This window comes from Chanodichthys erythropterus, chromosome 18, assembly GCF_024489055.1.
Source record: "Chanodichthys erythropterus isolate Z2021 chromosome 18, ASM2448905v1, whole genome shotgun sequence".
Classification (NCBI taxonomy): domain Eukaryota; kingdom Metazoa; phylum Chordata; class Actinopteri; order Cypriniformes; family Xenocyprididae; genus Chanodichthys; species Chanodichthys erythropterus.
Genome location: NC_090238.1, coordinates 7,765,142 through 7,777,500, shown reverse-complemented (window position 1 = coordinate 7,777,500; position 12,359 = coordinate 7,765,142). Strand labels below are relative to the sequence as shown.

The 12,359-nt window shown below is 37.7% G+C and overlaps 1 protein-coding gene across 7 annotated transcripts in view; it reads right to left on the bottom strand.

Moving 5' to 3' along the window:
- supt3h (SPT3 homolog, SAGA and STAGA complex component) overlaps positions 1-12,359 on the bottom strand; it is a 146,968-nt gene that overhangs the window by 10,703 nt on the left and 123,906 nt on the right. For all 7 annotated transcript variants that reach the window (XM_067366769.1, XM_067366774.1, XM_067366771.1 and 4 more), the window contains 2 exons: positions 11,825-11,992; positions 9,767-9,877 (listed from right to left, as the gene is read on the bottom strand). In XM_067366769.1, coding sequence (XP_067222870.1) covers positions 9,767-9,877; positions 11,825-11,992 — 279 coding nt within the window. The remainder of the gene's footprint in view (positions 1-9,766; positions 9,878-11,824; positions 11,993-12,359) is intronic.

Here is a 12,359-nt window from a genome sequence, read left to right as displayed (position 1 = left end):
CAAAAGGGTCAGGAATACATTTAAACATTTCGGTACAAAAAGAACATAAATACCAGTGAAGAAAAACAAAGATCTTTCACAGACTGAGCCTGGGCAGGAACTTCACCCCAAAGACTGGATGAGGAAAAGAAAAGGATAGTTCACCCAAAAAATGAAAGGTCTGTCATCATTTACTCACCCCCATGTCGTTCCAAACTGTATTAATTTCTTTCTTCTGTGAAACAATAGGGCTATGAATCTGTGGGTACACAGCGAATAGATTCAAATCACGATTCATAGGTTTACGATTCAATTCTTCAACGATTTTTGCAAATTCAGAAAGTTACGATTCGAGATGATTCACAATGAGATTAGATGTGATTTGATTACCGATTCGATTCTGCATTTTATAAGTGCATTCATGCACCTTGTCTACACCGGACAATTATGATAGAATTATTTAAATGCTTCCCCTAAAGCTTAAAGCATTCTTCATTCTATGCATATGCTAGTGTACATGTACAGTCAAACTATTAAAGTATGCTCCATTTGATAGCATGCGCTCTAGAACGTTTCATCTTTGGCCAGTGTCTGAGCCAGGGGAAAATTGACATCACAAAAACAGCACTATAAAGCATTCAATTCTGGTGACTTTGGGTGCACAACTTAAGTATGTGCTCCAGATACATGATGAGTTTTATTTTATAGCTTAATTTACTGTAAAAGGCTTTACTTAAATCACCTCTAAATATTTTTTAGGTATCAAAAGTATCACAAGATAGGGTTTGGTTGAGGAACTGTTTTACCATGGTAATTTTTAAACAGTTACTAACAACATACATTTTAACCCAATACATTTTATTTGATACTAGACCAGACCAAATAAACAAAAGTAATTTAAATATAGAAATACATCTAAATAAATAAATAACATTTTTTGGAACTAATTTCACTGAAGGAACAAAAACAGACTATTGTGTCTAAAAGTTTCTTAAAGGATTAGTTCATTTTAAAATGAAAATTACCCCAAGCTTTACTTACCCTCAAGCCATCCTAGGTGTATGTGACTTTCTTCTTTTTGATGAACACAATCAGAGTTATAATAATAAATATCCTGACATATCCAAGCTTTATAATGGCAGTGAACAGGACCAATGAGTCTGAAGCTTAAGAAAGTGCATCCATCCATCATAAACGTACTCCACACAGCTCCGGGGGTTAATAAAAGACTTTTCAGGTGAAGCAATGCATTTAGAAAAATATCCATATTTAACAAGTTACAAAGTCAAATATATAGCTTCCGCCAGACCTCCTTCTGTATTCAACTTACGAAGAAAGGTTAACACCTCTCGCAGTTCAAAACGCTACGTCCTAGGTCTGGTGGAAGCTATATATTTTACTTTCTAACTTGTTAAATATGGATATTTTTTCTTACACAAATGCATCGCTTCACTTCAGAAGACCTTTATTAACCCCCCGGAGCCATGTGGAGTACGCTTATAATGGATGGATGCACTTTCTTGAGCTTCAAACTCGTTCGCCCTGTTTACTGCCAATATAAAGCTTAGAGATAATGGCTTATCTACAATAACTCCAACTGTGTTCATCAGAAAGAAGAAAGTCATATACACCTAGGTAAATCTTGGGGTAACTAATCCTTTAATATTAACTTCTTGTTTGTTGAACTGTTCTATAATCTCAATATCACATTTATAATATATTCAGGGATATACAGTATCAGCACTCTTGCTTGTGTGATGTTCCTTAACTATCGTTATACACATGAAAATTAGGAATTGATTATTGGGGCATTTCTTGCCCTCATAACTTGAATTTTGGGGACATTTTTGTTCATTTTGAAGCCATTTTTGCCACGAGCCCCCTTTAATTTGAGACCCTGCTGTGCTTCAATCAAGATTTGTAATGGTGATTAGATCAAGAAATGAAAACAATTTAATAATAAAGGTTTGTAGCACACTTACAATTTATAGTTCAGTCATTACTGGAGGTTTACTGATTTCTTTATAAAATTGTGTTGTGTTTATAAACCTTCACCTCTGGCCAAATTAGAAGAGATCAGCAAACATTATTTTAGCAGTTAACAAGCTAATGCTATCAACCAAATCCGTGCCAAGTAAACTGAGCAACTGATGTGCGAGTTGATGAATGTTGATACGTGAGTAAAAGCCTAAATTCAATCTGTTCATAAAGCGACCATATCTCTTCAGAAAATTTGGAAAACCACTTGATTTTCGGTTTTGGGTAAACTAACCCTTTAATGATACTGCATTCTAAGTTTACATAAAAAATTAAATTAATGTTATCTATTGTATAGGACAGTGTTTATGTATAGGCTACCCAACATTATATAGACTACCCTTGAATATAATGTACTCACCCAAATAATCCTTCATGTAATAAATCAATCAATTTAATTTAAAATGTAATGCTACAGTTTTTAACTTTTCCTTTCTAGTGGCCATTGATGAATGCGGCCGTTGTCTACTGTTGCTATAGTAACAAACAACTTTCATGCGCACTTTGCTACATACATTTAGTTTAAGGGATTAATTTAATTCATCATTCAAAGGAACTGTGATATGAAGTACTCCATACAACAGGGTTCTTAAAGTCAACTAAAACCATTAAAACATTTCTCAATTTTTAGTTTAACTTGACATGCTAAAATAACTAGAACTGCAATACAAATTATCAAAGACTACTTAGGCATATAAAACAACAAAATTACTAAAAGTAAAATGAAAAAGGAAAATAAAAAAATTAAATTAAAAATATAAATAAAAACGATAATATAAAATATAAAAATGACAGCCATACAACTATACTTTTTTTTTTTTTTTTTGAAAGGAAAAAGGTATTAAAAATTTCCCTCCACTCTTAAATCTCATTCCCACTTTCGAATTTTCAAACTTGAAAGTGAGGGCAAAAGGGATTTGAGAGCTGCGGCACGATTTCCAACAAATAATGACTTTGGTCTTTTCCAATGATATCGTTGGCTCTATTGTACAGCATTGCACACCTTGGAACAACATGAGTGTGTAAATGATGATAAATGACAGGACTTTCAGTTTTGGGTGGACTAACCTTTTGCAAACGTGTGAATGAAAGGTCTGAGAGGCATGCAAAGACAAGATAGCAGAAAGCTGCATGAGTGTGCATTTCGCTGACCGTAATGAGATGTTACCATAAGCGTAACTCCTGCTTGTGCATATTCATGATCAGCATAAGACAGATGTGGGAATGTGTGTGCGCTGGCGCCCGAGAGCACTGGGAGGAGGGACAGGACAGGGATACGCGCAGTGGTCCTGTCTGCATGGAGCCGACTGAATTGGATCAAGGCTGCGGTCCATACGAGATGGCGTATGACCGGGACTTCCCCACCGTCAGACTGCCAGCGCTCAAGTCTGCCTGCAAGTTCAACTGTATCAATGTACAGTCTTCCCGGGTCAGAACCTCCTTCAAACGCCTTCGATCTGAAATCCAGAGGGCTTAGGAAAATAGACAAGGCTAAGTGTGGGTTTTAATGCAATAACGAATTTCAGACTGTCTTCCCGCTCTCTCTCGAGCGTATCCGTGTCTGTAAAATCATTGGGTCCAGGTTTCATGGGTGGAATAAACAGGATGATGTGGATACTGATTACTAGTAGGGTTTTAATTTAACACAAATCAATATGTCTCATTGTTTTTCCTGACAATATTGAATTGATACTTCACATACTAATATTGATTAAAAATATATTATTATTTATATATAAATGATCAATAACAATTATATATAATCTTCTGCCTTCCTACTTTTAGGTACACACACATACATAAATGTGTAGGGCTTGACATTAACTACATAACTACATTAAATTATAGTACAGAATTTTACTATTCCCGCAGATTTTGCATGCAAAGTGTGTGCACATAAAGCTTCCTTTTAGTCCTAAATTGAGTTCTTTTTCACTACTTATTGCACTTAAACAGTCAAATACACACAAAAAAGTCAGAATGCCGGTCTCTGCGAGTATTCACATAAACAGTCAATTACGTTTTAAGTGAACATAAACAGATGAGAATGAAAACGCAAAACGCAAAATTTCCTGTTTGACATTGAATTTTTTCGTTCTTCGTGAATTTTTTTGTGAAGTTACTTTCGTTGAAATAACTGTTTCTTTTTTTTTTATTAATTATTATTATTATTATTATTTTTTTTCTAGTCAGTTATGTATGGAGATACATCTAATGTTGTTAAATTAATGTTTTACCTTTACTTTTACAATTTCAAGTGTGCTACCATGATGGTGTTTAGTGTTTGTGTGAATGACACTCTGTGCACCTTCTATATATTAGTACAGTCCTTCTCAGCTTTTGGAAAAATGCTGGTGATGACTTTGATTCATCATGTGACTCTCCTCATCATTGTGTTTGGTGGTTGTCAGTGTATTACAAAGGTACAAAACAGATTAATATTTCAATAGGTTGGTAAATTAACATATCAGTTAATGAACTGCTACCACATTTTTTAGGGTAAAGTTCTGGCAACCACAGCTGCCAGATATTTACCATACATTTTACGGGGATTTTTTATTTTTTTATTTTTTAGAGTGATTAGACGCATAACGGTCTGTTATTGTATGGACATCAACTTTACATTTTCATGACCCTAAACATGACGCAGAAAAAAATGAACTGATTGGTTACATTACATGTCATTCAAATGTCCTCTTGGGCCAATGAAAGCTGCGACAGAGTCCAGACCTTCTGCCGTCAGTCTGAAGGTCTGGCTACGCTAGAAGTCAGGCAAGCCTAATTATACCTGCTGCTAAATTATGAGATAATTTTAAAAATATCTAGATGGCAGTTTTACCCATGGTATTGATGTCGAAATTGTGGCCAGTGAAAATGCTTAGAGGTTAGTAACTTTGGAAAACCACTAGCCACAGTGGCTGGTGAGCAAAAAAGTTAATGTCAAGCCCTGTACATGTGTATGTACAAATATATAAATATTTCTATTTGGCATGAGTGTATATCTGGTACATCGACTGCACATCTATATTATACACACAGACAGATAGACTAGATATAGACAGATAGATAGACAGATAGATAGAAACAAGAAAATGTGTTGTTTATTATAAAAGTTTGGGAATCCCTGATCCAAGTCATTGCATAGCCACAATCAATAAATAAAAATGATGGCATCATAAAACCCAACAGATCTTGATATAGCTTACTTTCTTTGGAAATGCCCAATGAGGGTTTGTTGTAAACAGTGCTATTATAATCAGAATTTGAGCTCAATCCTCAATTCTGAACAGAAGAAATGCTAAAAGCGGCATGATTTAGTGTAAAGCGGCACCTTCGAGAGTTCTGGGCAAAGGATTAGAGTTGTTATTGTGCTGCGGAGCCCCGTTATTTGGGGAGTCGAAACGCAGCCAGATCCAGCGCACTCCAGCGGGGAAGTGCATCCCCAGAACTCTGACTTAATGGGCCGTACTGTACACCACCTCGCTGTGAAGTGGGATTTGGGGGTCAGCATGTGGAAAAACCCACCGTAAATCAATAGCATCTGAAACAGCCAGGAGGACTCGCAGGCAGCACTCTGCTCTCTCAAAGCCTGAAGATGAGACTTTATTCAAAAATAATAGCCAGTCTGTTTACTGCGCCACGAGATGGATTACATGGCACTGAAATAAATACTTCCAGATGCGGCTCAACAGAAATTATACTGAAGAAGAGGGGGGAAAAGAAAAAAAAAAACAAAAAAAAAAAACGACTCCATAAATTTAGAGAGAGAAATAGCAAAGCATTTTCTGGCACCAAATGCTCAGCTTCATGCTTCTAATGGCATAGTATTTTTATATCAATGCTTCAACAAATAAGAAAAGATAGGCCGCCATTGCCAGCACTCTGGCGTAAAATAAAAACAAATACAGTTCTTTGTATTCAAGGCTCATAATCCAGGAAGTTGGACATTACAGTAGAGTGCTGTTCTTTCTCTGATAAACATATTTCAAAGACAAATATTACGCTTTACTTCAAATGGCGCCAGTACTTGGGCTGTATTTCTGCACTGGGAGGTTTGAATATCATTTCGATAAAATATTGCCTCTTTGGAAGACTACCGTATGCCGTTTTCCCATTCCAACTGACCCACTTCTGTACAACTCTGCCAGTCCGACCGTTCACTTGACATTCACAAAGCAATTTCATGGAGTAATAACAAGCTATTCAAACCACGGGGAAGAATGCCTCTACTTGTAAATGTGTAATTGTTAGGGAAGGTTTTCAATGGCTCTGTAGACACTGAGTGCAGGAACTGGCATCTGATGCCAACACGAGGGACGCAACTGGAATTCAGGGATGTAAAACCTGGTCCAATGGGCAGTTTATAGTGCAGCATTTATGAGGCGTTGAAAAGGGCACAGAAACAGGGAGTTCTGTGGATGTCAGCAGCCCGGTACAGGACGTCCATCCTCAGATATAGAGACGATGGAGCAATAAACAAGAGACGAGACGCATCACTCCCCCGTTTGTTGTCTCTGGCCCAAAGTCTTATGTAAAGCGAGACCGGTGGAAACCGTAAGTGAGGTACAAAATATTGCTGTCACAGCAACTTCTAAACATGCATAAGGGCCAATGAAATTCTAACAGATCTAGCAAAGATCTGTATATCTCTAGCACTTCAAGACATGCTTTGTGCTTGTTTAAGGTGTTAGTTATAGAAATAGTAAATCTTGCCTTAATCAACCTAAAACAGCCAAGCAACCACATAGCAACATGCTAAACCACTTAGAAAACCATAGTAACCACCTAAAACCACATAGTAACATCCAATGCACTGGGAAGAAACCTATCAAATTACCTTAGTAATGGCATAGCAATGCCCTAAAAACCAGCCAGAACACCCTAGCAACCACATAGCAATGGGTTAAGAAAAAACACTCAAAACATCACATAACAATGCTCTAACAACCAGCTAAAACACCTAGCAATGGCATAGCAATGTACTAAAAACCACCAAGAACACCTTAGCAACAACCTAGCAATTACCCAGACCCCCTTGCATAGCAACGCCTTACAAACCACATAGCATTGTGCTAAAGAATTACTCAAAACACATTTGCAACTGCATAGCAACACCATAGCAATGCACTAACAATCCTCAAATCCTCCTCAGCAATGGCATAGCAATGACACAGTAACAGCCCAAAACCAGTCAAAACACCCTTGCAACCATATAGCAACAAACTAAAAGCCACCCAGAACACATTAGCAAAACAAAGTAACAGTATCAGCCACATTGCAAAGTGCTAAAAACTACTTAAAACCGGCCGCAACAACATCATGGCAGTGAGTTTCACACAGGTTTCTCACTGTTTAAGAAAATATAAAAATTGAGTCATAATTGTAAAAAAAAAAAAAAAAAAAAAAAAAAAAAGTTAAAGTTATATTTACAATGCTTTATAATTCACCACAGTGTAAAAGAAGTCTTTCAAAATCTCATTTTCTGTCCTGCTAGATATTTGGTATTTTCAACAAATGCAAAGCTGTGAAAATGACTGACAGGTCAATTTCTTTGTCTTAAAATGAAATCCATGTGGATATTTAATTTACACAGCATGTACTTGTGACGCTACCAAGTTCTTGCTAGCCTCACATTAGCAGGTCAAACTAAGCATCAGAAAAGGATGTTTTCACCAGACATCTACAAAACTGACAGAAACAAACACAAAAGGAAAAACAATTCCATCTGATGAGCCGATTTTCCACAACAGCAGACTCTGGAATCAAATAAAAGTATACTACTTCTTGGCCGGTGACTTGCTGTCCTTGCGGACGGGGGAGGTAATCACGTTGCCCTGTGCGTGAGTGTAATCTAATGATCTCTGAATGATTGTAGGTCTTGCGTTACCCTCTTAATTCAATTTCAAAGTTAATAATCTCACAATGACTTGATTTTGGTAATTTGAGGCCGATAAAGCCTCCAACAACAGTCACTGGGGCAGACATTTAAATTACATAATGCTACACATCCACAATGGTGAAACTTGAGTGAAAGCGAACCGTTTCCAGATTGGCTATTTCTCTTCGTTTCAATCTGGGGGAGTGTTGAGAATCTCACATGCATTTGAAGTTAATACGTCGACTTAAATGCTGGCTCAGATGTACGGTAGAGCACGCCACAGTCTGGAATGCGACCGCACCTCCAAATGCCCCAATAGATAATGGTACACGTTAATGAGTAATTGCCTCACATCTGTCAGCAAGCCCATATATGCTCAACATTCCAAACAAGGGCTTACTTCTACATTTTGGGTTAAAAAAAAAAAAAAAAAAAACGGAGTGAAAATTGCTTATTGGTGCAATTAATCATGTGTTTAAACTGGCTCCAGTTGCAATAAAAACCTAGCCAATTACATGATAACTTGGTTCTGACGGCACTCACTCAGTCACTCTCATCCCCCCCCCCGTCTAATTATTCCTGTGCCATTCCCAGTAAGGAGCTGAGATTTACTCATCAAAGGCGAATGCAAGTGGCACTAGAGAACATCTGGAAGTCTTCACTCAGCATCATACCCTGGAAAACCATATAACACCTGTTTTATATATTAAACAATACACTGCGTCCCTGAGCAACTCCCAGTTTCCTACAATTATACATGTCAGCTTCGTGTTTATGCCATGGAAATGGCCCTGTCCAGTCACAGTTGTCCTGCGTTGCTTAGTTACAATAAAACTGTAGGATTTTTAAGTTCATTTAGAGATGTAATAAGAATGTGCTTCCTTCATGCTTTGGTTTGCAAAGGCCTCATTAACATCAGAGCAATACTTATTGAATATTTGGCACGAACAAGAGACATATCCCAGGAAAATAACCCAGGATGTTGTGCATTTGCAGTGATCTAGTCTAGTAGGTAGGGAGTAGAAATTTGAATGCCATGCCAGGCTATTTTCATGGCAAGAGCTGTGTTGTACATTTCAACCATTTACATAGGAGTTGTATGAATATAATACAATAAATCCAAACAAAAATTACACAAAATTACACAAGATGTTATAATTGTATATACATTACAAAAATTCTAAAACGTGTTCTGGAAGGATCTTATTGAACAAGTCCTCAAGAGATCTTACTAAATAAAATTGTTGTCTACTTGCATTAAAAGCAGAGCAGTCTATGATCTAGTGCTTTGCTATTTGATGATTACATTGAATCATAATGAAAAGTAACAAATATCGGTATTTAAAACAAAAAACAGCCATGCAGAACAGATTTTGCCAGGTCTTCTGGCGGCTGTTGGCTCGGGAACGATCAAGTAGGCCGTCAGTGGTAAATTGCTCATTACCTGTGAATTGCAGATTGACCACAATAGCAAAAGCCTCCAAATTGGCTGTGAGAAAGCCTCCAAAAGCCATTTCTCAAACGCAGACTAGCACTTAAGACACCCACACTTATGCGCCTGATGGAAAATTATAACTCGCAGTCGGCGAGCAGCAAAGTCGCATACGTAAGCGAGCGAAATAAGCTGGCATTTCTCAGCTGTAAACAGAACTTACGGAAAACAAAACAAAATTAAATCTCCTTTGTATTTCCAAAAAGGATCGAAATTCCGCTTATTTAATTCTCCAGTAGAATTATGTGACTTTTATGAGGAAAATTACACTAACCACAAATTGCGCTAAACAATTCCAATACTTTAGGGCTTGACCACTTTAAAATGGGGCTGCGCTGCGATTATAAATATAACTCTTTTACGGCTCTGTTATTACGTACTGAGAAGGGGGAGAGCGGGCCAATCTTGTGGCTGTAGCGCCTGATGGCCTCTCTGATGTGGGCTGGTTGGATGGCACTGCTCTGAGCCTCCACGCCACAGGCCGCCGCACTCTGCAACGAAGAAGACAGAGAAAATACAGCTCGTATTATTGCTAATTCAAAAACACGGTGGGAGTCCTGCAGTTTAATGCACAAACACAGCCTGCCGAGGACACGGCACACACACAAACGCACACTTTTCAGAATCAAAATTGGCGGATGGTCCAGTGCTTTACCTCCGGAGAGATATAAATGCTATGTGTCATTTGATGCTTTATGAACTTTCAGCACTGATATATAGTGGTTTGACAGTAAACGTTAGTGCTGCGTGTGATTGGCTGTAATTGCAGTGTCTCTGAAGTCACTGGAGGGAAGGGAACAATTTTAACTCGGTATCAAGTTGGATGGAAAAACAACTTCCCTATTTGGATGTTTGCAATAAACATCAGAGAAACTGGAGTCAGTAAAAATGGCTGAATAGGAAAATATTGAGACTCATTCCTCACTAATGTTTCTGCCGCTTATGAAGAGGCTGGAATCTATTGACAAATATTAGAATAACATCAGGGTTTCTGCTGGTGTAAAATAAACAGAATTAGGGTGTTTGTTTGGTTTTGTGAGTGGCCCAATGGTGTGGGTTAGGGCAGGATTATCTGTTTTTCTGACCAATGGTAGTCAAGGGATTTTTACAAGGCAGTCATTGGTTGGACTGCCTTAAATTGGCAAATGTGAAGTGAAGAATTTGGTGAAGAATTAAGTAACAATTTATTACTAATATTATAAAAAGTATACACTGCCCAGACAAAAAAAAAAAAAAAAAGACACTGTTTGGATTTTAATAGGCAAATACTTAATGTATAATTGGATCATTATTACAGTGATTATTATGTTTCTAGCATGTCATATGTTTGGCAATGGTACTTTTAACCTTTAAAGATGGACTGTGTAGCTTTTAATTTCTTAAACAACCATGTAGGAAAACACATCATGGCCATATTCCAGGATGACAATGTCAGGATTCATCAGGCTCAAATTGTGAAAGAAAAGCAAGATTCAGAGAGCATGAAGAATCATTTTCAACACATGAATTGGCACCTCTGAGTCCAGACCTTAAATCCATTTAAAGTCTTTGGGATGTGCTGGAGGAGACTTTACAGAGTGCTCGACAAAAATTGATGCACCTCTTGATGGAAATAACATCACAACATTTATTTCCATCGAGAGGTGCATCATTTTTTGGTCAAGATCTTGTATTGACAATGCAAGAGGTGAGAACTCTGTAAAGTCTCCTCCAGCACATCCCAAAAACTTACACTGAGGTTAAGGTCAGTGCCAATTCATGTGTGAAAATGATTCTTCATGCTCCCTCCCAACAATTCTTTCACAGTTTGAGCCTGATGAATCTTGACATTGTCATCCTGGAATATGGCCATGAAACATCTTAATACATGGCTGTTTAAGAAATTAAAAGCTACACACTCCATCTTTTAGGGTTAAAAGAACCGTTGCCAAACATATAACATGCTAGAAAAATAATAATCACTGTAATAATGTTCCATCCTTAAACTGAAGTATTTGCCTATTAAAATCCAAACAGCGACTTTTTTTTTTTGGCCGGGCAAAGTGTATTATAATAATGATGGTTGAGTCAGTCTTATTGTGTCCAGTCAGACATTTCAAATAAACAGTCTGCAATTCCATTTAACAACCAATAGTGGTGCGATAATCACACTTATCTGTAACAAATTAGTAGGAAAATCTGAACATAATAACATAAAATATTGATGATAAAAGAAATGATTAGCAGGCAGGGGTGTAACAGTACACAGAAGTCACGTTTCGGTACGCACATCTATTTTGGGGTCACGGTTCGGTAAGATTTCGGTACAATTGGAAAAATGGTCACACTTTAGTTTAGATTGCATGCACCGAACCATGATGTTCGTAATGTACGGTTCGGGGACAATGAACATGTACATGTACCGTTACACCCCTATTTGCATTTCAATATTTGTATACCTTCTTCCTTTTCCTCTGTTTAACCTTACTGCTGCCATCTTGGTTTGGCCCACCGTTGCCCTGGGCCATGGAATGCATCTTTCCCTGGTGTCCTGCGGTCAAAGGGCCACTGGGAGTGGATGGTGGGGTGTTTTCTGGAGAGTCTGTCTCCTTTTTGGTGCTTGCAGCCTTAAATTAGACCAGAAAAATCACTTACGTGAAAATAAATTCCTGATTATTTTTTTTTAAGAGTGACGTTAGACGACTGCAACTGAAGATCACAATGTGCTCAACTTTCTTACACACAACACTCGTTTTAGACAACTCAAAAGTAACAATGACGTAAAAAGGTCACAGCTACAAAACATTTCAACACAACCCTGAAAAACATCACCTGCAGTGTTACGACACGTCTCGGTCCTATCGCTCAAACCACAGGGTCATTCTGTCATTCTCGCCACAAAGGAATACCATCGACCCTCAAGGTTTAGGAGAAAAACAATACTGGAATTCAGGCTAAAAAAATACCATGTGCGCTTCCAGACCCAGAGTGGCC